Here is a 26,193-nt window from a genome sequence, read left to right on the forward strand (position 1 = left end):
AAGCTTGAGCAAGATCCTGAATGCATCATTATATGCCACCTGAAGCTTTTTACTGTAAGTGCATGTGCTGTATGTAGTGGAGCACATCGGGCTCTAAAAGGAGCTATTGTGGATGCCAGCTTCACATGTTTGTGCATGCAGTGTCGCTGCACGTCGTCATCATCTACAGAAAGAGATCGTTACTGATGATGCGACACGGATATCTAAGAGAGGAACCGTGGTACTGCGTGAGGTGTGTGGTAGGTGTGACAGATGAGTTCGAGGTGGGGTTGGACATACATCAGGGATCTATTCTGAGCCCCTTCTTGTTTGCAGCGGTGATGGACAGGTTGGCAGATGAGGTCAGGCAGGAGTCTCCGTGGACTATGATTTTTACTGATGACATTGTGATATGTAGTGAGAGTAGAGAGCAGGTGGATGAGAGCCTGGGGAGGTGGAGGTATGAATTTGCAAGATAAGAGAAATGAAGGTCAGCAGAAGCAAGAGAGAATACGAGTGTGAATGAGAGAGAGACAGGTAGAAAAGGTGAAGATGTAAGGAGCAGAGGTAGTGAAGGTGGCAATGGCAAGAACCCAGGAGATGGAGCTGGAGGTAGCAGAGAAGAAGCACATAAATATAGTTTAGTTTTTGTCTGTTATATTTTTTAAACAACCCCCTTCAGATTGTATATGCACAAATCGCTGTCGTGTTTATTTTTAGAACCCAGCTGACTGTCTGTGGTTGATTTATATTCTTGAAGCCCATCTGAACAAATTTGGGCTAAAATCTTTGACAGTACTGAATCCAGAGAAATTGGCATATGCTTTTCTATTTTACCAGTTTTGTATTTGACTATAGGCACATGTAGAATAGTTAACATGGAGTAAGGTAGGAGGATGTGCACTAAAAATCCACCAAAGGAAGTAAAACTGAGATTGTTCTGCTGGCAAACTTGAGATATTCCTTCAGGTGCACATGCTTTGCTAGTTGCCAGTTTCTCAACAGCACAGCACACTTTATCTGGCCTTATACTACCCTCATTGTAAAAACATCATCATCATCATCATCATCATCATCATCATCAAACACATCACTTGCATATGAACTGATATCACAATTTGGAAAGGCATCCATACATGCATAGATACAGATCTATAGATACATATTATCATAGAGCTGTAATCAGTTCAAAACCAGCTGTAAATGTTACATAATGGCCCAGGAAGCTAAAATAATCAAAGAATTTCAGAAGAATTTATCAAGAGGAGACATCTGTCATACCAGAGGACCGCTGTTTGTTGTTCTCTCAAGACTTCAATCATCTGAGAAAGTTTTTACAAAACAAGTTTGTAGAGTGTCCCCTCTTCTACACATGCAAACACATACTTGGGCCACCTGCCCATCCTTCAAAGACCCTGCATTGCAGACGGTGCTCTGCACGACAGAGAAATGTCCATTGCATTATTCCTCTCTGCAGGAGGAATTCCCTGAAGGACAGTCTGTTTTTTTTCCAGGAGGGAGCTGAAACACTGCGGCCCAAACAGGGAACAGGGTCCGTGTGCAAGACTGACGGCAGCAAACATTAGCAGAGGGGGGGGATCAAAAATGTGCCTTTCAAATTACCAATACATGATACCAATAAAATTTAACAAATATTTTTTGCTCTTTCCAAATATTTTTTCTTTTAATATTATGATTTAAAAAGAGATGCAGTTAGAAATTCTGATGTCACACAGACTTTGCTCCAAACCGTTCATATGGTCAAGTAATTTCTTAACTTATTACACACAATCCAGCTGCATGTTTGAGAGAATCATTTTAATGACCAAAAGCCTGTGGCACAGCCAGTGAAAATGATAGGCTCAGAAGGATGTTTGTTGGGGTGAGTCCCAGAAAATCTTCTGCTGGGATGATCTTTGTGTGATTGAATACCTCATTTCATTAACTTGTTAAACTCCTCAATCGATTGTATCTGCACAACATATTCATCCATTAGCAATCATCAACACAATGCAGTCATAATATTTGTACAAAATGAATATAACAGATAAAAGCTAAAAGAAGAAGAAGTTACTTTTTCTTAGTTAATAACACTCAGACTCAATATAATATTGTGACGACCCACTGCACCCTGCCTTCCTTTTGGCTCGTGTGTGTTTTGTTTGCAGGCATTGGAGAGGCGGGGTTCCCGTCTACAATCAGTGACACTGGCAGCACCTGGGCCAGCGTGTCAGGACTCTATATAAAAAGCCTTTAGGGCATAGTTTAGGTTGGCTCTGAGACACCAGGTTGGACTCTGGCTGCGTTAGGTTTGGTTTTTTGCTTTTGACACTATTACACGCATCATCTTCCACTCATCCATTCCTTCACACACCACTGTTTGATTTTGACAGTAGGGTTTCTTTTCTGTTTTATTTGTTTTAAAATAATAAAGCAGCTTGGAACACATTCCTAACCATGTCTGGGGTTTTCTTTGTCATGACCGTATGGCCCGGTTCGTGACAATATCTAAAGAGAGGTTATCAAATCCATTTTGGGGGAAAAATCCAAAACATTCCCAAGGAAACAAATAATATGAAATAACACATTTTATGAATGCTGCCAAATAATTGTATTAGCTTATTCTAAGCTATTGTGTGGATTAGTGGATTCCTCAGATATTGAATTCAGTTGTGCTTTGTTTGGACAGCTGGACTGGACACTTGAACAACTTGCCTGCATGAGACGAGCGTGTTAGCAGTGTGGGTTCTTCTGTTTGAAAGTCATTTGTTCTGAGTGTAGTCTTAGATGTCTTTCCTTTTAGATCCCTGAGGAAAGGAACAAAAACACTTCTGCCGTAGACAAACATGACAATGTACAGCATGTCCTGGGGACCTGTGTGGCTTTCCCAACAACCCACCTGACAACATGGCACACAAAGCTTTCCTGTTTAAACTGACAACTCTGTTTTTTCACAGCATTGTTTATTACACACACACGCACACATATAAACAGCAAAGTCTAATGCACCGAATTAAATGGTCAAAATGAGTGCCATGCTTTGTTCTCTCGCCAAATCCCACTGACTGACCAGTTCACTATAGCTCTGTTTGCAGTTCTCAATAGTTTTTTGCAACTCAGTCAACAAATGGTAAACATATTTATTATTAATATTTAATATTATAAATGATTTTTGCTACTTCCAAAAGCAGGTCATAAGCATTCAGTTCTTCCACACTGCAACAAACAGAGACCTAGGCTTGAATTATGGACTGTCATTTTTGTAAACTAAATAAAAACATCCATTTTCTAGCCAGGGGGTGAAGCCTGACCCATCTGTCAATGTGCAGAAAGTGGAGTACACCCTGGACCAATCTGCTGAAGGCAACTATTCATCCCCATGATCAATTCGGAGTCTCAAACTAATCTAACCCCGTGCATTTCTTTAGACATTGGGAGGAAGCCGAAGAACCCAGAGAAACCCCACAGAGACACAGGGAGAACAAACCCCACACAGAAAGGCCCAAGACTGGACCCCACCCAGCCCAGGGCCTTCTTCCTGTGAGGTGACAGTGCTAACCAGTATGCCACCCTTGGATTAATAACATATCAGACAAACTTCAAAGAACTGGGCATATTCATAATAAAGCTTACTAATACAAAGATTTGACCTTACTGATGCAGAAAACTCTAAGAAATGTTTAATTTCCACTTACAGACTAAATCCCACAGGTACATAAAGTGAATAACTATTAATAATTTGGAGGATGACTTCTAGGTGGCTTGAAACTGGCAGAAATGGGAGAAAATGGCAGAAACACAGAGGTTGGAGAAATGTTTTCCTAATGCTGAAAAACTGTGAGTTAATAAAGTTATAGATTATATCAGGGGTGTCAAACATAGAGAAGAGGCGCCTCTTCTCTATGTTTGACACCTATCCAATGTGCATGGTTTGGAAACTTCAGAGAAAGCTGCAGTTGTGATCTTCATTTATTTTATTTATTTACTTTTTATTCCTTGAAGGCTTGCAAAGTTCATTCATGGACATTCATGCTGGTTTAATTAGTGAAATTAGATTTATTTCCCCTCATAAATATGAATGAATAGCTGAATTATATAAGAATAAATATGTATAGCTGATTGAAGGATGGTTTCCAATTTATTCAACAGAGAAGCTCATTAATACAAATAGTTTTCCTAATAAGGCGATATTTGTCTTAATAGAGATTAAATTCAATGATTAACTCTATTAATTTTACTTTTCTGGCATTTTTTTTATCCACCAGTAAAGCTTTACACAACATCAGGTCACTCCTAGAGAAGGTCTTTGCTCAGGCTGCACTCGTAAGCTTAGACTGGTTGCCAGAAATGTTTAGCCTGCATTAATACGTCTCTTGGGGTGTTTGTGAATGGACAAGTTGTTGATTCAGTGTAGTATTTTTTGCAAGCTGAGGTTTCACTGTGATAAGATCTCAATCACTTCTCAATGCAAGCCCCTGTGCTCCAGACACTACAGCCTCAGGGGACGACTGCTACACTCAGCAATTGAACAAATATTGACACCCTTACTACACATGCACATAACTTTTGCTCGTGGTGCAACATGCAGTCAACACTGGAGCATCTGTCAGCTAGAGCAAACACTGTAAACCACTAAAACGACGATAGCATCTGTGGGGACTTGGAACACAATCGGTTCAATTCTTGTTTGCTGACAACAAACAAACTGCCTCAAAGCATTCTGAAAGCATTCCCCGCTTACAACAAATTATAATATGACAATTTAGGCAAAATAAACAAGCTTCGTTCTGCAAAATAATTTTAAAAAATATCTCACGCGAGAGCTCCAAAGTTTAGGCTATATCTGTTTGTTTGCAGTCTAACAGCCACAGTTTTTAAGATATCATGTTCAAATTTTGTGTGATGGTAGATAACAATAAGAGCTTGAGCTGATTTCACTGTGGTGAACATCGGGTCACAGTCAAGGTCACACAGAATGTCAAAGTCAGTAAAAACTTCTGTTACTCACAATTTTTTATGGGCCGCCTTCAAACTTCATAACAATATACTAGGCCGTAGGGGGGCATGAGTACCTAGGCTGGCTAACCATTGTTCGTGTGTGTGTGTGTATTAACACATAACTTGTGTTCGTGGTCCAGTTAAACCCAAATCAGATTATAGAGTCACATTATGAGGACGTGACTTCTTCATCATGGGACCTAAAACCTCAAATGTAAATCTTTATATTTTACTATTAAATGTTAAATCTAGGTTTAAAGGAAGGCTCTGGGGCTTCGGTTACAGCTAAGGTTAGAACTATTTTTTATTTTACTATAAAGAATATTGCAGCACAGTTTAGGTTTACAAGATTACCAGAAGATTTCTAGAACTAAGTCCTCTGGACAGATCTGGACATAATTAATGCACAGTTCCATATTTGATCAAAATCAAGCACAAACACCTCATAGCAACTGTCAGCACGGTGATGGAGGCGGGGGGTGATTTGGGCTTTTTTTGTAGCCACTGGACATGGGCATGTCTCTGTTCCTAAGTCAATACAAACCTCTCTGTATTTTAGGGTCAGATGTGAGGCAATCTGTCTGACAGCTAAAGCTTGGCTGAAAGTGGGTCATTCAACAGAACAATGAGCCCAAGTACAGACGAAACTCTACAGCAGATTGACTGAAAAAGGAAAGAATCAAGGTGTTGTAATGGAATAGTCAAAAAATAGTCAAAGTTCAAACCTCAAGCCGACTGAAATGTTGGTACAGGATCTTAAGAGAGCTGTGCATGAGCAAATGCCCACAAATCGTACATTTCAAGGAAAGAGGGCCGAACCCCAGATTCTTCCACAACGATGTAAGCCTGAGATAGGGCCTGATACAGTCATAGTAATAATTAATAAACATAATTTTAATAAACACGAGCACAAAAGAGAAGAAGACATCCCTCAATGAGTTGAAACATTAACTTGTAATTTATTCCTGCATACACAATTTTTGTCATCCGTATTGTGTCACTTTGAAAAATATTCAGGAGGCGCCCCTGCACGAGCTTAAAATTATTTATGTCGCTTGGGAGATGAGATATGCCAGCCTTATCCTCACAATTTTATTGAGCACAAATGTGGCGACTGACTGTGTTATGCAAAACAGCTTAGTCAACTGACACAGATTCTGGTAAGCTGAGCCAAAGACATGCTCAAAACTGAGTAGGCATTCACAAGTGTCCCTGTGAGACGGTGAGCACGGTTTGCTCTGCGCTGCAGTATTAATCAGCAGGGAGATCAGTGCTGTCATTCTGCTACTACAGGGTCACTTAATCTGCACTTTTTGGCTGTCAGTCAAGAGGAAACCTGGGAAGATTTGGCATCTTTCCTTTTTGTGCCACATGGTATGACACATGGAATCATCATTGTAGGGATCGTGGAAGAGGATTTAAATTTTGCCTCTAGCTGCACCATTGTGACCGCTGCATTACGAACCAACACCATCTTAATCCTCCTCTCCCATCCCACCCCGTGAACAGCAGTATGCTGAGGACAACCTCCATGTTACTGCTGAGGCAGACGTTGCTATAAACAGATATATAACTACAATTACTGCATTTCACACCAATTTCAAGTTTTCTTTTTCTGGTTGTTTAATTTATGAATGAATGAAGGAGTTGGCTCTAAAACTGATGCTGACCCCTAGTGATGGGAATGAAAGGGAAGCTTTGTGCAACAGAGCCATCTGCACAGCACATGTAAAACAGCAGTATGGTCTTCCTGTGGATTTTGATGTGGTGAATCCAAATGGTAAATGGCCTGTATTTGTATAGCGCTTTTACTAGTCCCGCCTAGGGACCCCAAAGCGCTTTACACACCCAGTCATCCACCCATTCACACACACATTCACACACTGGTGGAGGCAGCTACAGTTGTAGCCACAGCTGCCCTGGGGCAGACTGACAGAAGCGAGGCTGCCATATCGCGCCATCGGCCCTTCTGGCCAACACCAGTAGGCGGTAGGTGAAGTGTCTTGCCCAAGGACACAACGACCGAGACTGTCCGAGCCGGGGCTCGAACCGGCAACCTTCCGATCACAAGGCGAACTCCCAACTCCAAATACACATAGATGATTAGTTACTGTTTCCATGATTTTTGATATCACATCTAGGTATATTATTTTAGTAGTAGAGTTTTAATCAATTAATAATAATATGGAAGCTCGTTTTTTTCCCAACGTTTTATGGTCATGTTTGTGCCCTAAAGAGCATGCTTTACTTTACGTTACAGCTTTCCTGCTGCTATAAAGGTCAAATCAAGAATTAAAGATGGACAGACGTTAAGTCAGTCTGGAAATGACATTTACAAATTGAGGAACAGTTTCTGAATGAACACTTCCACTTTTGACTCATTGACTTTTGATCTTAGAACAGATTTGCTGGTATCATGAAAACGAGACACAACCTTTTTAAATTTTAGCATCTCATAAAGTCTCTACTACTTAATCTAATTCTGAAGCACTTTGGCTGTGGACAAAAGCTGATAAGCCACTGCTTGATGATACCCAGAGAAAATCCCAGCGTAGGAATTCAAGACATGAAACACTTTTTATCATTACAGAAGAAACACAAAGTAGCACACATCCGTTGTGGTGGAAGAGCAGCCTGTCTTTAGGAAAAAAAAATTTCTTCCTGTAAATATTAGACATTTACTGAGCCAAACGCACGTAGCAAAGCATCCTGTGAAGTATTTTAAAAAGACTGGCAAGAAGAGCAAGAGCAGGTGAAACCTGCCAGCCATAAGCCCCTCCAGGAAAGAGGATATTAAGGAAGCCAAAGAGAGTCTGGCAGAAATAATTGGCAAACTGTCCAGTGGTGGTTCAGAGAAATTCACCAGAGCCAGGGATCTGTTTAATACATGTATGCTCATTTCTTTCTCCAAGCTGACACGTTTATGGTCTCTTCTCATATGTTTATAGGAACGCAGATTGATGGTTCTTTATAGAAATGTTGAGGGTTTTTTTTAGGACGGTGTTACCCTGTGAATCACAGAGAGGATTGTAGAAATAAAAGATGAACTTTGCACAACAGGAAGATCACCATTTGTCTTGTATATACTTTGACAGCTCAATAAAGCCCCAATGCATCCAACTCCTACATAAATTCTTGAGCATGCAGGGATTTACAACACACAGTTAAAAATAAAAGTGCAGTAGCTGATGTTAAAGTGGTAAAATTAACTCCAAATCGACTAAGAGTCTGTGTCTAGCATTTAGACCTGAGCATAGTAATTGTCAAATCAATGTGGGACTAATAGGTGAGAGGAGCTGACTACACCACTGCAGATGCAAACATGACAAGAATAACCCTCATTGATCAGGAGACAAAAGAAAAATCACACAAGAGCTTGTGCAGGTTTATTTAATCACACTGACTCTTAGAGGTTCTCACAAAACAAAGCTTCAGAGGTTCTACATCATTTTTATGTACAAACAATATACAAAATGTACATGTAAAGTGCACTGAAAACAAACAAATCTAGCTTTAAAAAGCTAAATTTTTCCTAAATGAACAAGACAAACTCCAGTTAAAAGTTTGTACAGGTGGAAAAATCTCCTGTATGTTATGTGTTCAAATCCTTTGTCCACATGATAAAGATTTCAGAGCACAGCACAATCACCTTCCTCCACAGTTCACTCCATCTCTGTGAAGCGTGCAAACATGGCTTTACGCACAGCATCCTTGTAGGTGTCAGATGGTGAGAGTTCATATGAGCTTCCTTTAATGCCCAGACCGGTGCCTTTGGTCCTCAATGAAGCCTGTTAGGAAAAGCAAAGACGATTATAAGAGATGACATATTAGACACAGGTGCCCCTCAGGCAGCAGTGCTAATTGCTATGTGGGCAGAAATTAGCACGTTGGCGCGCAGATTCCATCTGTTAAGAGGATCTGGCCAGCAGACAAGGGGTAGTTCGGAAGACAAAAAAAAGTCTGCTCACCGAGATGGGAACGGTGATGCCTTGTTGGTGACGTCCCAGACCTTTGCCTTCCTGCCAGCCCATCGCTTGCAACATCTTGCTCCCGATATTATCACTTGTTAAACCGTCTTTAGTGGGCTGCTCAAAGTTTCTGATGATGGTGAATTACAGGTGTTAAAAAGGTCCAATTCACATAAAAATAATGAGAAAAAGGAGAAGATATTACTAAAAGTTTTCATAGACTGTTTGCTGTGAGATTAAACTCCTCCCACTTACACTGTTGGGCTTGGTGCTTTGTAAAATTTCTTTTTAGGTGCAGGAGGTTCAGGAATACCATACTTCTCCCTTCTTTCTGCAGCTCTATCTCTGTATTTCAGCTGTTAAAAATCACAAGAAAACTTATGTTCTCATTCAAATTTCTTTCTTTTTTTTTTTTTTTTTTTTAAATAACAGAGACAGAAAGATGACATTGTAATGCAAAATACCTCAGCCTCCTTCCTCTCCAGCTCTTCCAGCTCCATTTCTGAAAGCTTAGCTCTTCTTTCAATTTCCAAGTTTTTCTAAAAGAATTAAAAGTAATTTCATGGGCGAAACGCGAGAACAAAATAATCACTGGCACGAATAAATGCAACCTCCATTTCCTGTGAGGTACAGCATGTGAGCTCCATTTTGCTTTGAACAGATGGCGCAGCCCAGAATATTCATAGCTGCTTGCACATTAAACACCCGCTGTTTGCCATCCTCACCTTGTGTAGGTCAGAGAGCTGCTGGTGACGCAGCAGAGCGTCTTTGGTGGGGAACTGCCGCCGACACAGCAGACACACCATCCTCTTCCAGTCGGTCATTTTCCCCTCCTCATCGGCTGCTCGGTCTGAGCCGTTGTCATCTGGGTCGCTATCCCCATTGTAGGCAGCGACCAAATCACTCTAACATGAAAACAGACAAAAGGAAAAGTGTTAAAGGATTTATTTTTACTAATAAACAGGAGAAATAGCTGCAAAGTTACAACAAACCTTAGACGAAATCTCATCCTCAAGCTTGATTTGTTCAGTCATGAGGGACGGCATCTCAAAGCTTCCGATCTGCTGAAAGGAACCAAATGAAGCCCACGAGTAAAGACCCACAACATATATAATCTCATGATTAAAAGATATTCAGTGACTCGTGACGATAGAAGGAAAATGTACTTTCTAAATATAATATTCCAAATCAGTGTGCTTCTCCAGTTAGAACCTACCCGTACACCACTGCACTGATCCAAAGCACATCATATTTATTCTTAATAGTTACTGTTACACTACCTTCTTCTCGAAGAGGAAGAAACCTGCATCTGCAGCAGCAGACTCTTTTCTGTCTTCATCCTTAAAAGATCCTAACCCTTGGGCAGTACTCTTAATGCTTTCTTTTTGCTTATTTAAGCTTTTTGCCCAACGCTCCATGTCCTTTGCAATCTGCAATTTAATAATGCCAAAAACATTATTTCAAAGACGACCTAACAGCTATTAACAGGATCAACATCTTGAGAGCAGCACTTACCTGTTGTGCGGACTTGTTTTTGGGCTTTTCTTTCTTCTCTTTGGCCTCTTTACCGCCTGTGCTTAAAGAGGTGGCTGCAGAGCTCGCTGTGGACGCTTGTTCTGTGTTTGTGCCGGATTCACTCAGTGCAGGGATGTACGCCTGCTTCTCGTTGTCCCAGTAAAGGTACCGCTGAGTCTCTGAGTTGTAGTAGTACTATTGATGACAAGCAGAAGACAAAAAAATGTGAACAGTGTATTTAAAATAAATACATATGCTGCATGGCACGGGTTCTGCACATGCAATAAGATCAAGTGCACATACTTGGCTGCCAGGATCATAGTACAGGCCAGTCTGTGGATCGTAATAGTAACCTGAAGACTCATCGTATTGGTACATGGAGGTGTCAGGAACAGCTACAAAAACAAAACAAAAACATTGAAATAGAGGCAGATATGAAGCCAAACCTTTTTTCTATCTTCAGTTTTATCATCATCATCTCTATCACTCACACACAGAGGAGTATTTCTGCAGCCAACTCCTCTCACCTGTTGTGTTAGCAGTCGATCCGGCACAGATCGTTGCTGCAACAGTGGAAGATGCTGGTGTTGTGAGTGATGTGGTGCAAACACTAGCAGCCTGTTGGGCTGCAACAGCTAGTGGATGTGTCTGAGAGGTAGGAGAGGGGGAAAAAAACCCTGATGAACATTTGGATTCAACACAGACAGAAATCACATTTGAGTAGCATTTTTTCACCCCAAAGACGCCACATTAATACACTTCCTACCTGAACAGCAGGCTGACTGATTATGATGGGGTGGTAGACCTGAGCTGCCTGGGATAGGACCACAGCTGTAGATGCGGGGATCACAGACGCCATTCCTGGAGCCGCTGGGGAGAGTGATGATGAAGTCAAGAATCTCAACCTCGGAATAAAACCACCCCAAATTTTTGCGAGTGATTCCTTGTTTACCTCCAAGCAATCCATCTCCAACGACAGGAACCAGTCCTTCAGGCTGCTGTGGCCACATGTTTGCATAACTCTCTGGAAAAGCGATCTGATCTGAAGTTGCACCTGAGCTTTGCTGCAACTGAAAAGACAAAACAGATATGTGACGTCAGAAACAAAATAAAGCAACCCAAAGTAGAGCAACTGTATCAGCATAATGCAAATAAATTAGTTAAGTCAATAAATCCTTTCCTGGATTTTGATGTTAGGCTCCACTAATCAAGTATTGTTTTAATTGACAATAAGATATAAGAGTCCATGTAATTTTAATCAGTTCTTAATATCGACAATATCACTGTAGCTTTTTGGTCCATTTCTTTAAATCCCTCAAGCCATAGAAGCTCACATTTTCTACTTAGACATGGTACAGTCTATGGTACCTGACTGGATGACCACTGAGCAGCAGCAATGGCTGTGCTGGCAACAGAGAGAGCGCTGGCTCTGATCCCCTCAGGCGGCACTGAGTCTCTGGGAAAAGAATTATGTGTAAATTAAATATAAGCTAATGCAGAATGAAAATAAGACCCCGATTTGTATTTTATTATATTCTAGGATCTCAAAAGGTATGTACAGTATATGATGAATATATGACGAATATAAAACAGGCTGTCTAAATATATGTTATGTATGTGCGGAATTACACACTTTCTAGCACTTTTGGCAAAATCCACGCCGACAGTTTTCCCATCCAGTTTCAGAGGTGGCTGAAGGCTCTGGAGAATGGTGAGCAGCTGAGAAGCCTCCTGTAGAAAGACATAGAGCCACACTGTCTCGACACCTCCGCTAGAAACACACCAACGTACACTATAAAGTCATACTGACTGCTGAAAAATAAAGCTACGCACCAGCGGGGATGAGAGCTGGACAAAGGCGAAGCCTCGGTTCTGTCCCGTTTGCTTGTCTTTGATGAGGCGGACGTTGTTGGTGGACAGGTTGGCGTGCGGTGCCAGTAAGTTCAAAATTCCATCAACAGTAGAGAGAGAGGCAATGTTCCTCAAAATGATCGCTGTGAACAAAAAGAAAAGTCATCAATAAATGTCTCTATGGGAACGTGCAATTTTTCAGTAGACCAAAAGGAAAATCAAGAATATATATATTAAAAATGCTCTTAAAAGGCATCAAAATTCATATAAAAAATACACGCAGACATTATTTCATTTATGAAATGTGACATAACTTTGTTTACTGCCTTATTGCTTCTGTATTTTTTTGCCACAGTATTAATTTAGTTATTTTAATGTCTTCCCCCATTCTTTAATATCTAATTATATTACTACATATTTATTACTTGATAGTATTACTTTCAGAAAGGTCAGCTAAGCGCTTCAGTTTTTCAGTAATCTCCCAACTAAAAGCAGGCGTTTGCTCCTGACACTGATCAGCAAAAAGCTGACCTCATGACATCACACTCATTCACATGAAAAAGCAGAAGTTGCCCCAAAAAAGTGGAACTTAATTACTATTAATTTAAAAAGAAATACAGAGAATACATAAAACATGATTATTAAATAAAATCTAATAACATAAAGATGATTACATTTATACCAAATACATTTTTTGTTTTGCACTCTTTCTGTCATCGATGAAAAACAAACACTTACTGTCTCCACTGTATTCTCCTGGCTGTTGGCACTCGACATTTAAACCATTTACACCAGTAGAGTCACCTACAAAGAGCAATGCCAAAAAACATCAGGCAGGATATATAATGAACTGCTCGTTCTCACAGAGAGACAAAAAACTCATCTTAAGGGGGAAAACTCACCAACTTTTGACGCGCCACACCTGAAACACTTCAGCCTCTTCCGAAAATTGTACAGACCACACTGCAACAACCGTCGATTGTGTATTTTTGTTACAATAAGCAAAAAGAAAAAAAGAGTAATATTGTGGGATAAGTTCAACGATAACACTCACAGCATTGCAAAGCCAGTTTTCAAACTTCTGTTTCCTGTTGCTGTAATGCACTGCGATGGTTTTCCCCTGGATCACCAACTTGTTCTGTGAAATAAAATAAAGACAAACAAACAACAGTTACACCAAAATACGACACGTCTGAGCCAAAGAGGCAAGTGCTGAGATCCCAGTGCTACCCCACCCAATGAGTGAGAGCAGAGGGAACAGGAAAGAGTGGCTAGGTTTTAACTTGTTGCTTAGATGGGGGTGTCTCAAGGACAAAAAAAAGGAGCAGAGACGGGAAGAGAAGTTCAGAGAATGAGGGATTGAGTGTTTGGGACCGGAGTGCTGCCAGCCCGTCCACATCTCACTCCAGTCTTCGGATAATAAATGGAGATGAGAAACTATCAAAGTGACAGAGCTGGAGCAGAATGTGCAAAAAACCCCGGGGCAGTCGGTACTAAACAAGTCCACTTGCTAACAGGAAGCAAACTCTCCCTCTTTTGTAAGCTTTAAGAGAATAAACTTAAAATTTGTAAGAGAATAAACCAAACAAATGTGCATTTTTACAGTGGTGTTCACAGAAAACAAAAATTCAATAATGCTGCTATGAAGCATCACCAGATGTGTGATATCTGAAATACTACATCTCAGATATCACAGATCTATGATCAAGATTTTTTGGCTAAATACAAACAAATTGGGCTTTTTGTAAAGTGCCATCATTACTGTACTGGTTAATTTGGGTTCTAATCTCCAAGAATATTTCTAGACTTGGTGATTGTTGAAGCAACCTGATTGGTCTCCATCCATCGGGTAGAATCTTGCAAGTGATAAAACTCCACGAAGGCGAAACCTCGGCTTATACCTAGAGACAGCATTCAAATATAGACGGGAGGCGTGTTAGTCAAAATGCTTTGGTGCAAAATTCAAAGTTACAATGGGCTTGCACGGCGGCGGGGATGTTTACAACATCATGATGGTAGAATTTACATACCCTTAACTTCTTACCTGTCCATGTCATCAAATCAGAATTTCTATATGACACAAAGAACCCTACGACAATATTTAATTTTCTTTTTCCAGGGGTTGTAATAAAATAGGAAAGATGGGTTTAAAGATCAAGCGCGGAAAGGAACGAGGAACGTTCCTCTGAAGAGTATCGCTCACCTGTCCTTTTCTTCATCAAACGTATGTCCACAGGCTGTGGTCCCTGTAGCTGCTCCAGAGCTGTACGCATCTGCAAAACAGAAGCAGACGTGAGACTCATCAGAACACAGATCTTCTTCCTACTTACTGTTTCCTTACTTAAAACCATCTTTCTGGAAACTGGTTGTGAACCATGAGGTACATGTTCCCAATTTAGAATAACCAGTTAACCTAAGCCCAATAACTGTATGTCTTTGGACTGTGGGAGTAAAAAGTACCTGAAGTACCCATAAAGAACCCACGCAGACTCATCATGAAAATGAATATCATGGTAATTTTGGGCTTTTAAATATTTTTTGGACTCTCCTTTTTCCAGGGTCCCAACCAATATAATTTAAATAAATTTTAGCAATTCTGCCAAGAAAATCGGTCAAAAATTCAGTTGGAATTATAACAGAAGCTTGTTGATGGCTTTCAGAAGTGTCTGGTGGAAGTGACATCTAGTGAAAATCTAAAAGAAATTCAAACTTGTGCACCAAAGTCGTGTATAAAGTTATTCAAAATGTGTGCTTTACAATCATTCCACCCTGAATGTTATCGGCTCAGCCCAGCATATCCTATCACAATCCAACATCATACAGACTTTTTACTAATGAGCAGGTAGTTTACAGACTTACTAATGTCTGCGTTGGGAATGTGTGTTCTCACTTTCGCCTGTGTCAAGTGATGCCTGGTAAAGTTTAGGGCAGTTTTTAATCTATTATTTGACACATTGTTGACATATTTGACACATTGTTGTACTTACCAACAAGACACTATTTTTTTTTCCTTTTCCCAGTGTATATTAATTATGACAGATGTCAATCCCCCTCTCCAAAATGCTCAGATTAACACCTGGATAATTCCATATAGGGAAGGGAAAGATGGCAAGGTGCACAGTTGTACACACACACACACAAAGGTCGTGAAGTGTTGCTGATTTCTGTGCCAAAGTTTTACACCCATCCTGTGACAGTTTACAGCTTTGAACTTCTTGCAAGAGATTCCTTACAACTCGTGAAAAAGTTATATGATATACAGTTTGGTGTGTTTTTTCCTTTAAAAAGCATGAATGCCACTGAATGGTGAACTGTGAGCTTACATCATCTTCTGTGACGTGGACAGGGAGCCCCCTCAGCATAATCGTTTTGCTCTCCTCCTCCTGCTCCATTTTGTAGTCCTGCTCTGGATATTCACCATCATATTCATCATCAGATCTGCTGCTGCTGCGTCGTTTTCGGCTCCTCTGTAAGAGAAAAAAATATATAATAATGTGATGTTTAACTTCAAAGACAACAAATTCAGTATCACTCTGATCAAGACGTACTTCAAGCCGCAAAGGAATTCTTCTCCACTTACCTCTGGGCTGTCTTGGTCCCTGCGTTCATCACAGTAGTCTTTGTACCTATCGTGGACCCAGCGTCGATCATAATCCTTTTCCACATCTCTGCTTCGTTTTCCATAGCACTCTGGATCGTGTTTGCGCATATCAGAACCATATCTTCCAGTACGTTCACTACGACTAATCCTGCAAAAGCACCAGAGACTTAAATATATGAGCACATGTTCAACGTGTTCCTGACCATCACAAGGATTATGCGGACTTCACCTTCTATCAGTTCCCATGGTTTAGTACAGCACAAGCGTTTGTGGACAATTCTGTGGAAAGATTTGGGGGGGAAAAAAATTATATGTCACTGCGTTACACAGACTGTGGATGGAGTTTGCTCACGGGAACAGAAACGTTTGCCGTCAAAAGATATAACACAACCCTCATTCTCGCACTTTACATATGCGGTCAATAGGCTAGATAGTTTGTGTGTGTCTGTTTGACATAAAATATGTCTCACAATTGCAAAGAAACACATAGTATTTGATACGTCTAACCACTTTAACGTTCACTTGTAACATAATAAAACAAACGTGTAATATGTTCATTACACGTATTACAGCTAAGCAGAAGTAGTTTCATACTTAAAAAATATATTAGTAATTATTCCACTGTAAAATGGGTCAACTGACCAGCAACATAAGAGGATTAAGTAACTGGCGTTACGTAACATGAGTTGAGCTACGCTAAAGATGAAAGGCAGCCAGAGATGTCACAGGCCTGATCTTACTCATAACTGCAGAAACACAAAGCACATAATATGGAGATTAACTGAGGACATTAATTGTGTAATTATATAAAACAGGCTGATTTTGTACTTTGCTTACAGGCGCTAACACAGCAAGGTCACTTTAGGGCTCGCTGTATGCTTGATTGATACGTCTCATGGATGCTGTAGCAAAACGTAAGCTTTATATAAATAAATAACCGGAAGCAGATATAAAATGCAGTTTTTGTCAGTTTTACATACCGTTTTAATAAATCACCCCCCTACACACGATGACAGCTTGATACTCAAAACCTTTCTAGAAGCTTTTCCACTTGTTCCGGTCTGTAGCGACAAGAGTCTTCTTCGTTTTGACTTCACCTTTTAAGAGCATTAAAAAGCATTTAAGTGAGCATTACCGCCACCTACTGGTTATGATCCTTTACAACAAGGTGTCCCCTAATGCGGTGCATTAAAACAGTAAAATCGGTTTCTTTTTTTTGTTTGTTTGGGTTTTTTGTTTTTTGCATATTTTGCATACTTACATGTTTCAGATCAGCAAAAAACAAACAAACAAAAAAAGAATCTGACAAACCAGAGTAAATACAAAATACAGTTTTTAATTGATGATTTCATTTAATGACAATGCAGAAAAAAACAGACATTCTCCTTCCGGATTTTCTGGTAGAATTCATGGCTTCATAAATTACACCAAGTTGGCCTGAAGCAGCAAAGCAGCCCCTGACCAACAAACTACCACCACAAAGTTTGACTGCTGGTACGATGTCCGATGTCCTTTTTATAAAATGCTCTATGATAGGATGTAACATGACTTAAACCTTCTTTGTCTCATCAGTCTACAAAATATTTCCCTAGAAGTCTGGGGAATCATCAAAATGGATTTGGAAAATGTGAGGTGAGCCTTTGTGTTCTTTTTGGTCAGCAGTGGTTTTCTTCTTGGAACTCTCCTGTGGATGTCGTTTTTATGCAGTCCCTCTATTATTGTTTAATTATGAACACTAACTTTACACTGAACTTACTATTTATCATTAGGCCAGGTAGACTTGGGTAACCCCTTTGCTTAAATTAACAAAACCCTAGTTTAAAGACTGAATTTTGTAATTACTCTGGTTTTATTTTTGTCTACTATTAACATTTCTTTGATGATCTGACACATTTCAATGTGACAAATATGAAAAAAAGGAAAGAAAAAGATGAATTGAGGGATTGTACAGTGCTGTGAAACAGTATTTGCACTATTGCAAGTTGTCATTGAAGACACGAAAAACATGAAACAGGAAAATCCGAAAGACATATGTTAAGCCTTAAATAATGTAATAATGTAATATAGTAAATAAAAAGGTTAACCATAACCTTTCGGATGTGGTGAAGGATGACATGCAGAGGGTTGGTGTGACAAAGAAGAAAAAGCAAAATGCAATGCGTACATCCCCGCGAGGTGGCGCTGCAGTCCCAGTGATTGCGACGCGGATGAGCTGCAGAAGCAGAAAATCTTCCTCATTCCCAGAGCCAACGCAGAGCAGTGGTCACAGTAGTGGATGCGAACCGTTAGAAATTATATAAGTTATTTAACTACCTCACACGGTGCATGGGGTGTGTCTGTCGCCGCTGGGGAACACACTAGGAGCGGCGGTTGCTGTGCTGAGACCACTGGCCAGCTCTCATCTACAGTGACCCATACATCCAGAAGCAGGTAGCCACCCGGCTAATGTTAACATTAGCACTCCGCTAGCGTCAGCTTTCTTAATCCACATAGCAGTTTTATTAAATAAAGATGTTGACGCTTTCAACATATAGTTACCACACAGCGAAGATGAACTCAAATGGTGTCGTTTAACTGGATTTTCTTAGCTCAGTGTCAGTCGCTAATGTCACGGGCGCTGGCTAGCTAACCGGAGGACCTGACAGCCCATCCCTCTAGCGTCAGTCTCAGCCCGACTTCAGCTTCTCTTTTATTTATTACAAAAAAAAGCATGCTGGTGTCTTCGGTTAAGCAGCTAGACTTGTTTTCTGTTTGCCGTTCTTATTTTTGCTTTGTTGTTGTTGTTTTTATTTATTTAATTATTTATTTTTCCTGTCAGGTAACCAGACAGAATGGCTGAGCCGGAGCTTCTGCTGGACTCCAATATTAGACTTTGGGTGGTGTTGCCCATTGTCTTCATCACTTTTCTGGTTGGGGTTATACGGCATTATGTATCTATTCTCCTTCAAAGTGACAAAAAGCTGACATTAGAACAAGTTTCTGACAGGTGCGTCATACATCATATCTAATTATAAACCGAATCACAAGGAGGAAAAACAATGCTGAGCTCATATGTGTGACTTTTTCTTCAAATCCAGCCAGGTACTTATTCGGAGCAGAATTCTCAGAGAAAATGGAAAATACATTCCCAAACAGGTAGGCTGCCTAAAGTGAGTTGCAAAGTTGAGTGAGAACTCCAATGTATTTGTTTACTTGTATGTGCTTTGACTATATCAGTGATTATTTCTGTGTGTTTTAGTCCTTTTTGATGAGGAAGTTCTACTTCAATAACCAAGAAGACGGATTCTTCAAGAAGACCAAGAGAAAGGTTGTCCCACCCTCTCCAATGACAGGTGAGACTTTTTTCTTTTCTTTCTTTCTTTTCTTTTTTTTTTTTTTTTTTAAATAAAGAGCAAGCTGTGAAATTGTAACAACTTCTAATTTCTAAAAGAAAAACTGGTTGTTTAGTATGTGGCTGAAAGACATGGGACACGAGCAGTGTTTTCACAAATCTTTTTAATAACAGATTCTCAGAATTTCCACTTAAAGCTACGGCTGAGTCCTGGTAAAATAATTCATAAAGAGTCTTGGCTGATTACACAACTCCTTAGGTGGAAAGTGAGTTAGGAAGAAGGTTAAGAGTTTCTGAGGCAGAGGAGGAGAAAGTGCTGGAGCAAACCAGAACAGCACAATACAAATTTTTCTCTTGCCTATTATTATTATTATTATTATTATTATTATTATTATTATTATTATTATTACTACAGTCCCAATCAAAAGTTTAAGACCACTTGATAGCAGCCTGTTTCAGTTAAGCATTGTTTTCAGTTTTGCATGCTCAAAAAAATGTTTAGTCTCACTCCCATTTCTTGCATGTTGAAGCTCTACTTGGAACCTTGCTAAGATCCAACCATACAAAATGTTTTTTTTGTTTTTGTTTTTTTTGCCTTACACATGGTCTTAACCCTTGTGTGGTGTTCATATTTTTGTTACTCAGCCAATGTTCATGGGTCTGGTGGACCCGCTAGAGTTTTGGCTTTCCAAATTAACACTATCAAACAATTTTATGTTAAATTACTCAACAGATGTTTACTTCATCCCAATTACAAGCCATATGAACAGCAAACATGGTTAATTTTTTTCCCTTTACCTTTGTTAGATCACATTTATGAATTAATGTGCTTCTCGTTTTTTGGGTTTTTTTTATAAAATGTTATAAAAAAATAAATCAGTTATAATCAAGTGGAGTGAGTGGAAAGACACAACACATTTACACGTGAAGCAATATGTTTCACAACTAAATGGGATCAGCTGCTCATCAATGGTGACATTAGGCCCAGGGTAAAAAACAGGGGGAGGTGGTGCACACACTTATCCCACACTGTCCTGATGGCAGCTAGCTTGTCTCTCTGCCGTCGAGCTGGTCTGTCGTCTCGGTTATCAAAACGGATAATCCTGGAAATTTTGTGGAAGTTTTTTAGAGACATTGATGCACGGAAAGGTTCTTGCCAGTTTCTGCATCCCACAGGGATTCTGTGGATTCCCCTTTGGACCTGAAAACTCCTGCAAGGATGAGAACCCCAAAGTAGGCCTTTGGGGTTCTTAGATGAATTTGGTCTATCTCCTTCCACCTCTCTCCAAAAACACACCATCCTTCTAGATTACTGCAATCCAGAATAATTTTCTGGATGGAATCTGGGATGAAAAGCTCAAATGAAGACTTGATGTCCTGCACATGAGTAACTGTCAGCCGTGTTGGCCCTGGCTTATCACAGTAACAGCTCTGCAGGGTGGCTCATTTCTTGGGCAAGAAGACCATTCAATTTCACCAGTTATTGACATCCATATTTCTTCACTTGCTGTCTGGTGGGCTTGTTCTGGTCCTGGAGCTGGCTGCAGATGGGGTACTCGTCTTCGTTTTGTTACTAAATGGTGCTCAACCTCATCCTCTTCTTCAAAGTCACTGTCAGACTCTGAATTTTCAGAAATGTGTAATATTCTGAAACCTCTTTGTCAACATCATCATCCGAAGCCCCTCTCTCTTCCAAAATCAGTTGGATGGCCCTCGCGGCAGATAATCTTTTGCCATCTTGATCAGTTGTGATAAAGAACCACACTGGCAAAGTCTTATTTATAGTATTATGCCCCTAATTTGCAGGAGGGACAGGGTATGAGAAAATAAAATTTGGATCCCTCAAGAAAGAGGGTAAAATGTGCGGGAATGTAAGAGCAAACGGTGTTGATAGTTGAATTTTCAACAATGTTGCAACTTTGTGCGTGAGCAGGAGGGGAAGAAAACACTATCAGCAGCACCAGAAAGGAGGAAGACAGAGTGTGGGAACATAGGACCTACACTTTCAACACTTTTATTAGACCTGGGTCCAGTGGACCCGATCACCTTGTATGTAATGTAAATGTGTGGCGGGAGGTACAGTATGAGGTCATTGAAAATTAGTTCGGATTTATGTTCTTCACAGAAAATAAGCCAAAGCCAATGAATTTCAGGTTGAAAAAAATAATTCATTGTTTAATTTTTCTTTTGAAAAAAACTGAAAACGGGTCTCACAGACCCGAACACCATACAAGGGTTAAATTTTTTGATCGGGACTCTATTGTTGTTATTATTATTATTATTTATTTATTTATTTTTATTATTTTTATTATTAGTATTAGCATCAGAGATGGGCAGTTTAGCTTAATTGTCCATCCCTGCTTTCAAGGTTCAAACATGACATCGGGGAGGCAGTAAAAGCATACTGAATGTACAAAGCTGTCATACCAATATTTAAAGTGTGTTGATTGATTCATAACATCAGATGATGTGGCTGCAAAGAGCATTACTACTTGTCTTGTAATGTAATGCAGTTATGGTAACATATTATCAGTGATTACATAACCGCAGAGCTCATTGGTGTGTTTTTGTGTGTCATCCAGTACTGAAAGAACACAACAAAGAGGAAGGAGAAGTATGAATGAAAATGTTGCCCTAATGAAACGCTGCAGGTTAGATCCTGCACATTTGTGGTTGATCTCTTTAGAAGTAGCTCAAATCTCTAATCTAGTTCAATAATGCCATCGTTTTTAGGTGTGATCAATACAAAGATATGGAAAATGCAACAATGCAGTGGTGATGACTCAATTCTATGCAGCCTTCATCAGCGGGATGATCACACAAATAGCAAGAGGGTCAACTGAATGTCCTCACTGAAATAACATTTTTTAGACCCTTTTTAATCAGGCCCTGTGAGAGTTTTACTAAGTCACTATTAAACTGGGAGACAGTACTAACATTTTTTCTCGGCCAAGTGGAGAGGTCTCAGAAGATTCTCGGCTCAGGTGCATAGTTAAAAAGTCAAATAAAATTTTATTGTTATTGAGATAAATGTAAAATGTAAACCCCCAAAAAGTCTTTTTTCAGATGGCTTAAATGTGACCATGCAAAGTGTTGTCTCATAGTGTTAAACCAATCTGCATGAAAAACAAAGCACAGCCTAGAGCAGGACTCTTCAGCAGACTGACTGGGGATTCATGCAAACCCCTCTGAAACCCTACAGCACAACTTAAAATGCACTTCCCTGGAACTGTAACTACACAACACATCCACACAGCCCACAACTATTATGCTTGGCTCGTTCTGCACCGTCGATTCCTCCTGTACATTAACTTTTTCCACTGCATATTTTTTGAATTTAACAGTGAGGCAATAACAATCATCATCTAATTATAAAGAGAAGTTACCAGTATAATAGCATCAGTATAAGGACTCCCACATGTCAGCAAATTCCTGGAGGGGGAGAGTGCTGAAACTATCAGGATTGATATGGGGGAAATGTACAAAGAAGTGGAAAGACTAGAGGGACAAATAGGTTTGGCTCAGGGAAAAACTAAAACCTGGTTACCAGAAAGCATTTTCTTTTTTTCTGTTGACTTGGGACTAGGGATGGGTATCGTTTAGGTTTTATCCGATACCGGTGCCAAACCGGTACTTTTGAAACGGTGCCGGTGCTTAAACCGGTGCTTAAAGAATGGAGAACACAAAACTGGTCCAAAAACCTCTTATGTTTAGCTGTTTTTTTTGTAAAAAGATAACAATGTTAGCCTTTTCTGCAGCTATAGGGGATATATGGTATCACTCTTGGCTGGAAGCAGTGCTTAATCAATGGAAAAAACACAAACTTTGTCCAAAAACCTCTCATGTTTAACTGTTTTCCACTTTTTCTTTGGTCATTTTAGCCTTTTTGGCCAGGGTGAAGGGAGTATCTGCCATCAAACAAGAAGACAGCCGCATGTAGCTATGATGATGTTTGCTAGTTCACCTTACGTGCATTAATGTAATAACGTGGTTAGCCTACTCAACATAAATTACACACGAACAACATTAAGCTACTCACGCAGAGAAGAACGGCTGCTGCTGCATCATCATCCTCATCATTTCTGCTACACTGGCAGGGCTAGGGGCCAGGACTCTCCTCTTCGGGTTTTTGGGGGATGTTGCTAACTCCGGGTCCGATAACAGGCAACCCACCCGCAGTAGATGTGCCCGGTGTGAGGTCTCGCAGCAAGCTATCAAATACAGCGCATTTCTTGGCTTTTAAAAAAACCCGCTATGCGTCGCCAGGTGTTTCATCGGATTTGAGGTGTTACCTCCTTTGACAGTCTCACAGTATCAGCTTAAAGCACTTGTTGCAGGCTGCTGAGTTTTCATATTTTGCTGTGAAGTACAGCCAGACTTTTGACCGCTTTGCCTTGGTCATTTTTAATCTGTAGCTCTGCTCTAAAAGAATGTACGTACCTGGCCCCGCCTACTATCCTCGGAAACGTAAAATGATTGGCTAGAATCTAAAATGTATCACAGCTCAGGAAAAAAAAAGCACCGAAATGTGCGCTGCTTTTCGGTCTGGTTACTACCGTTTGTCAGAACCGGTGCCATCAAGGCGCCAGATACCGGTACCCATCCCTACTTGGGACTGCATGTAAAACACCAGGACACGACCACACTGTAGTTAACACATAACCACACACAAGGATAAATGTCTGCAACTTACGTAGGTGACGTCATAGACTCTACAAAGGTTCCCCACAGAAGTCTACATCAGCCTTAGTTCTAGAGTACATGGTACCAGCATACATACTGCAGGTTGGCCAACCAGCAACTTAACACCTTGACACCTGTCTCTACATCAAGAGTGAAGCTGGATCTCCTACCAATGTGCAAAAAGTATTTATTAATATCTTTTCAGTTTTCTGGCGTTTAAAGTTTTTTCTTTACCCATAAAATGTTCACAGATCCGAGCATGCTGACAGATATGATGAAGGGCAACGTAACCAACGTGCTTCCCATGATCCTCATCGGTGGCTGGATCAACTGGACTTTTTCAGGATTTGTAACAAGTAATTTATCTCCCTGACCCACACAAAAGCAAGTTTGCCTTTGTCAAGATATCATTTAAATAGAAATTACATGCCGATGTTCTGCTTGTGCTTCCTTCGCACAGCTAAGGTTCCCTTCCCTCTCACGCTGCGCTTTAAGCCCATGCTGCAACAAGGAATAGAGTTGCTCTCATTGGATGCTTCTTGGTAATAAAGCAAGATACTTGGACTCATACTGCACCACTGATTATTTATTGATATGAAAATGCTTAAGCTAGTGTGTGATGACATTGTGATTTGTTTGCGCGTGTGTATTATGCAGGGTGAGCTCAGCATCCTGGTATTTCCTGAATGTGTTTGGACTTCGAAGCATGTACTCTTTAATCCTAGGCCAAGATAACGGTAAGTGGAGTCTTTCACAAAGTTGAAATTGGTTTAAATGTTAAAACGGATAATTAGATTACATCATGTGACTTTAGTGAAAATGCCCACATACTGATTGTGTTTGCTTTGTGACTGAATGCCCACAGGCGCAGACCAGTCGAGGATCATGCAGGAGCAGATGAGCGGTGCTGCCATGGCCATGCCTGCAGATACAAATAAAGCTTTCAAAGTATTTATGTCTATAATTAGTTGAATTAACTACAGAGGGGTTGGGGTTGGTGGCATGGGGCTTTGGGAATTTCATGTGCTGTTTGTTTTTGATTTTTAGGCTGAGTGGGAGGCACTGGAACTGACTGACCATCAGTGGGCGCTTGAGAATGTAGAGGATGATCTGATGAGCCGGGAGTTGGACTTTGATGGCATGTTCAGCAAGGAGCTGCCAAGCGGAATCTTCTGAAGGCCTAATCACTTCCTTGTTGGAGAATCCAATTTGAAATTTGATTATTTCAGGGATTTGTTTTGGGGTTTTGTTTTTTGTTTTTTTTATCTGAAACCACAAAACTGGGACAAATCCCTTCATATGCAAAGTTTACATCGTGTAATTTGTTGTAGTGGTCTTTTCACTTGTATCTACCTTCCATTCCTGTCCTTAAATGAACTGAAATGAACACAAATACACTGGTTCTACTGCTGCCTCATGCATAATAGGGAGCCCTGCTTTGTTATTTCAAAGAAAGGGCTGTTCTAGAGAAATTACATGATGGGTTTTTTTTTTTTTAATGTGTTCTTGTTGGCTTGAAACTGAATGCAATCATAATGCCATTAAGTAATAGAATCTGAACTGCCTAGTGCTTCTTTTTCCTAATGTCGTGCACAGCTAGATTAGCTGTCTTCATTTTGTATGTGTCATTTAAAAACAAAATAGTACATAAAACAGTTTTACAGGTCAAAATGATCTATATTTAATAATGCTTTAACCATCCATCATTGCTCATATTTTAGATTGCAGATAGAAGCAGGTCCAGAACAGGTTAGGTTTGTTTGTTTTGTGGCAGGGGAAATGTTGAGTTTTGTCATCGAGATATTGTTTTTGAAGTATGTAGACTGTTTATTTTGTAATTAACTCCCTTGTGTTTTGTACAGTATAAAGTCTGTTTTGATTCAAAATAGTTGTATTTGTTTTCCATGTACACTAACACTTTTCAAATATGAAGAAATAGATGTTTTTGTTTTGTGCTGGGTTTTTTCTTTTTTGTTTCTTTGAATAATAGCGTTCAGTGTAAGGGAAGAAAAAGCACTACAGCTGAATATTCAAATAATACACATGGCACATTCATCCTCAGTAAAGGATTTGAATAGATACCGTGGACATTAACGTTACTCTTTTGTTGTCAGTTTTCCACAATACAGTGTCTGCTTCATTTACCTGGGTTAGGATGATTAGTAGTAAGTTGAATTTTTTTTAAATGGACAAAATGTCACTCAAAAGTAAGTTGTTGTCTTTTAATTATACTGCAATCTTGTTTTAACAGCCTGTCAGTCATGTTT

General features: G+C 40.0%; 2 protein-coding genes across 3 annotated transcripts; one reads left to right on the forward strand and one right to left on the reverse strand.

Annotated features, from left to right (window-relative positions):
* Positions 1–8,348: 8,348 nt before the first annotated feature.
* Positions 8,349–17,004, reverse strand: LOC146709600 (RNA-binding protein 5-like). Of its 2 annotated transcripts, none has more exons than XM_085456642.1 (24): positions 16,893–17,004; positions 16,142–16,191; positions 15,892–16,060; positions 15,635–15,778; positions 14,515–14,584; positions 14,139–14,212; positions 13,366–13,449; positions 13,214–13,274; positions 13,050–13,115; positions 12,294–12,454; positions 12,094–12,191; positions 11,829–11,916; positions 11,413–11,530; positions 11,227–11,330; positions 10,988–11,108; positions 10,764–10,855; positions 10,461–10,655; positions 10,226–10,375; positions 9,938–10,006; positions 9,671–9,850; positions 9,410–9,484; positions 9,201–9,301; positions 8,946–9,075; positions 8,349–8,765 (listed from the first exon to the last, which is right to left on the reverse strand). In XM_085456642.1, exons 2-24 carry the CDS (start codon positions 16,156–16,158, stop codon positions 8,640–8,642), a joined length of 2,493 nt encoding a protein of 830 aa, XP_085312768.1. In that variant the 5' UTR covers positions 16,159–16,191; positions 16,893–17,004; the 3' UTR covers positions 8,349–8,639. The 2 variants fall into 2 exon arrangements, with proteins under 2 accessions (XP_085312768.1, XP_085312767.1); XM_085456641.1 differs by having other exon boundaries at positions 9,938–10,009.
* A 1,093-nt stretch (positions 17,005–18,097) lies between these two features.
* emc3 (ER membrane protein complex subunit 3) lies at positions 18,098–25,417 on the forward strand. Its single transcript, XM_085456644.1, has 9 exons — positions 18,098–18,342; positions 18,731–18,898; positions 18,990–19,047; positions 19,151–19,244; positions 24,178–24,282; positions 24,387–24,468; positions 24,584–24,663; positions 24,792–24,874; positions 24,974–25,417. Exons 2-9 carry the CDS (start codon positions 18,744–18,746, stop codon positions 25,100–25,102), a joined length of 786 nt encoding a protein of 261 aa, XP_085312770.1. The 5' UTR covers positions 18,098–18,342; positions 18,731–18,743; the 3' UTR covers positions 25,103–25,417.
* Positions 25,418–26,193: the final 776 nt, after the last annotated feature.

This window comes from Copadichromis virginalis, linkage group LG5 (assembly GCF_057382275.1).
Source record: "Copadichromis virginalis isolate Kocher_CV1m ecotype Utaka linkage group LG5, C_Virginalis_male_GT1.1, whole genome shotgun sequence".
Lineage (NCBI taxonomy): Eukaryota > Metazoa > Chordata > Actinopteri > Cichliformes > Cichlidae > Copadichromis > Copadichromis virginalis.

Bases quoted from the DNA above. Each gene is read 5' to 3' on its own strand.
- LOC146709600 (XM_085456641.1), bottom strand. The intron at 15,779-15,891 runs GTAAGTGGAGAA...TTTCTCTTACAG, and splicing joins GGGACCAAGACAGCCCAGAG to AGGAGCCGAAAACGACGCAG. The intron at 13,116-13,213 runs GTGAGTTTTCCC...TGCTCTTTGTAG, and splicing joins GTGTGGCGCGTCAAAAGTTG to GTGACTCTACTGGTGTAAAT.
- emc3 (XM_085456644.1), top strand. From the start codon at position 18,744: ATGGCTGAGCCGGAGCTTCTGCTGGACTCCAATATTAGACTTTGGGTG. The intron at 18,899-18,989 runs GTGCGTCATACA...CTTCAAATCCAG, and splicing joins TTAGAACAAGTTTCTGACAG to CCAGGTACTTATTCGGAGCA. The intron at 24,283-24,386 runs GTAATTTATCTC...TCCTTCGCACAG, and splicing joins TTTTTCAGGATTTGTAACAA to CTAAGGTTCCCTTCCCTCTC.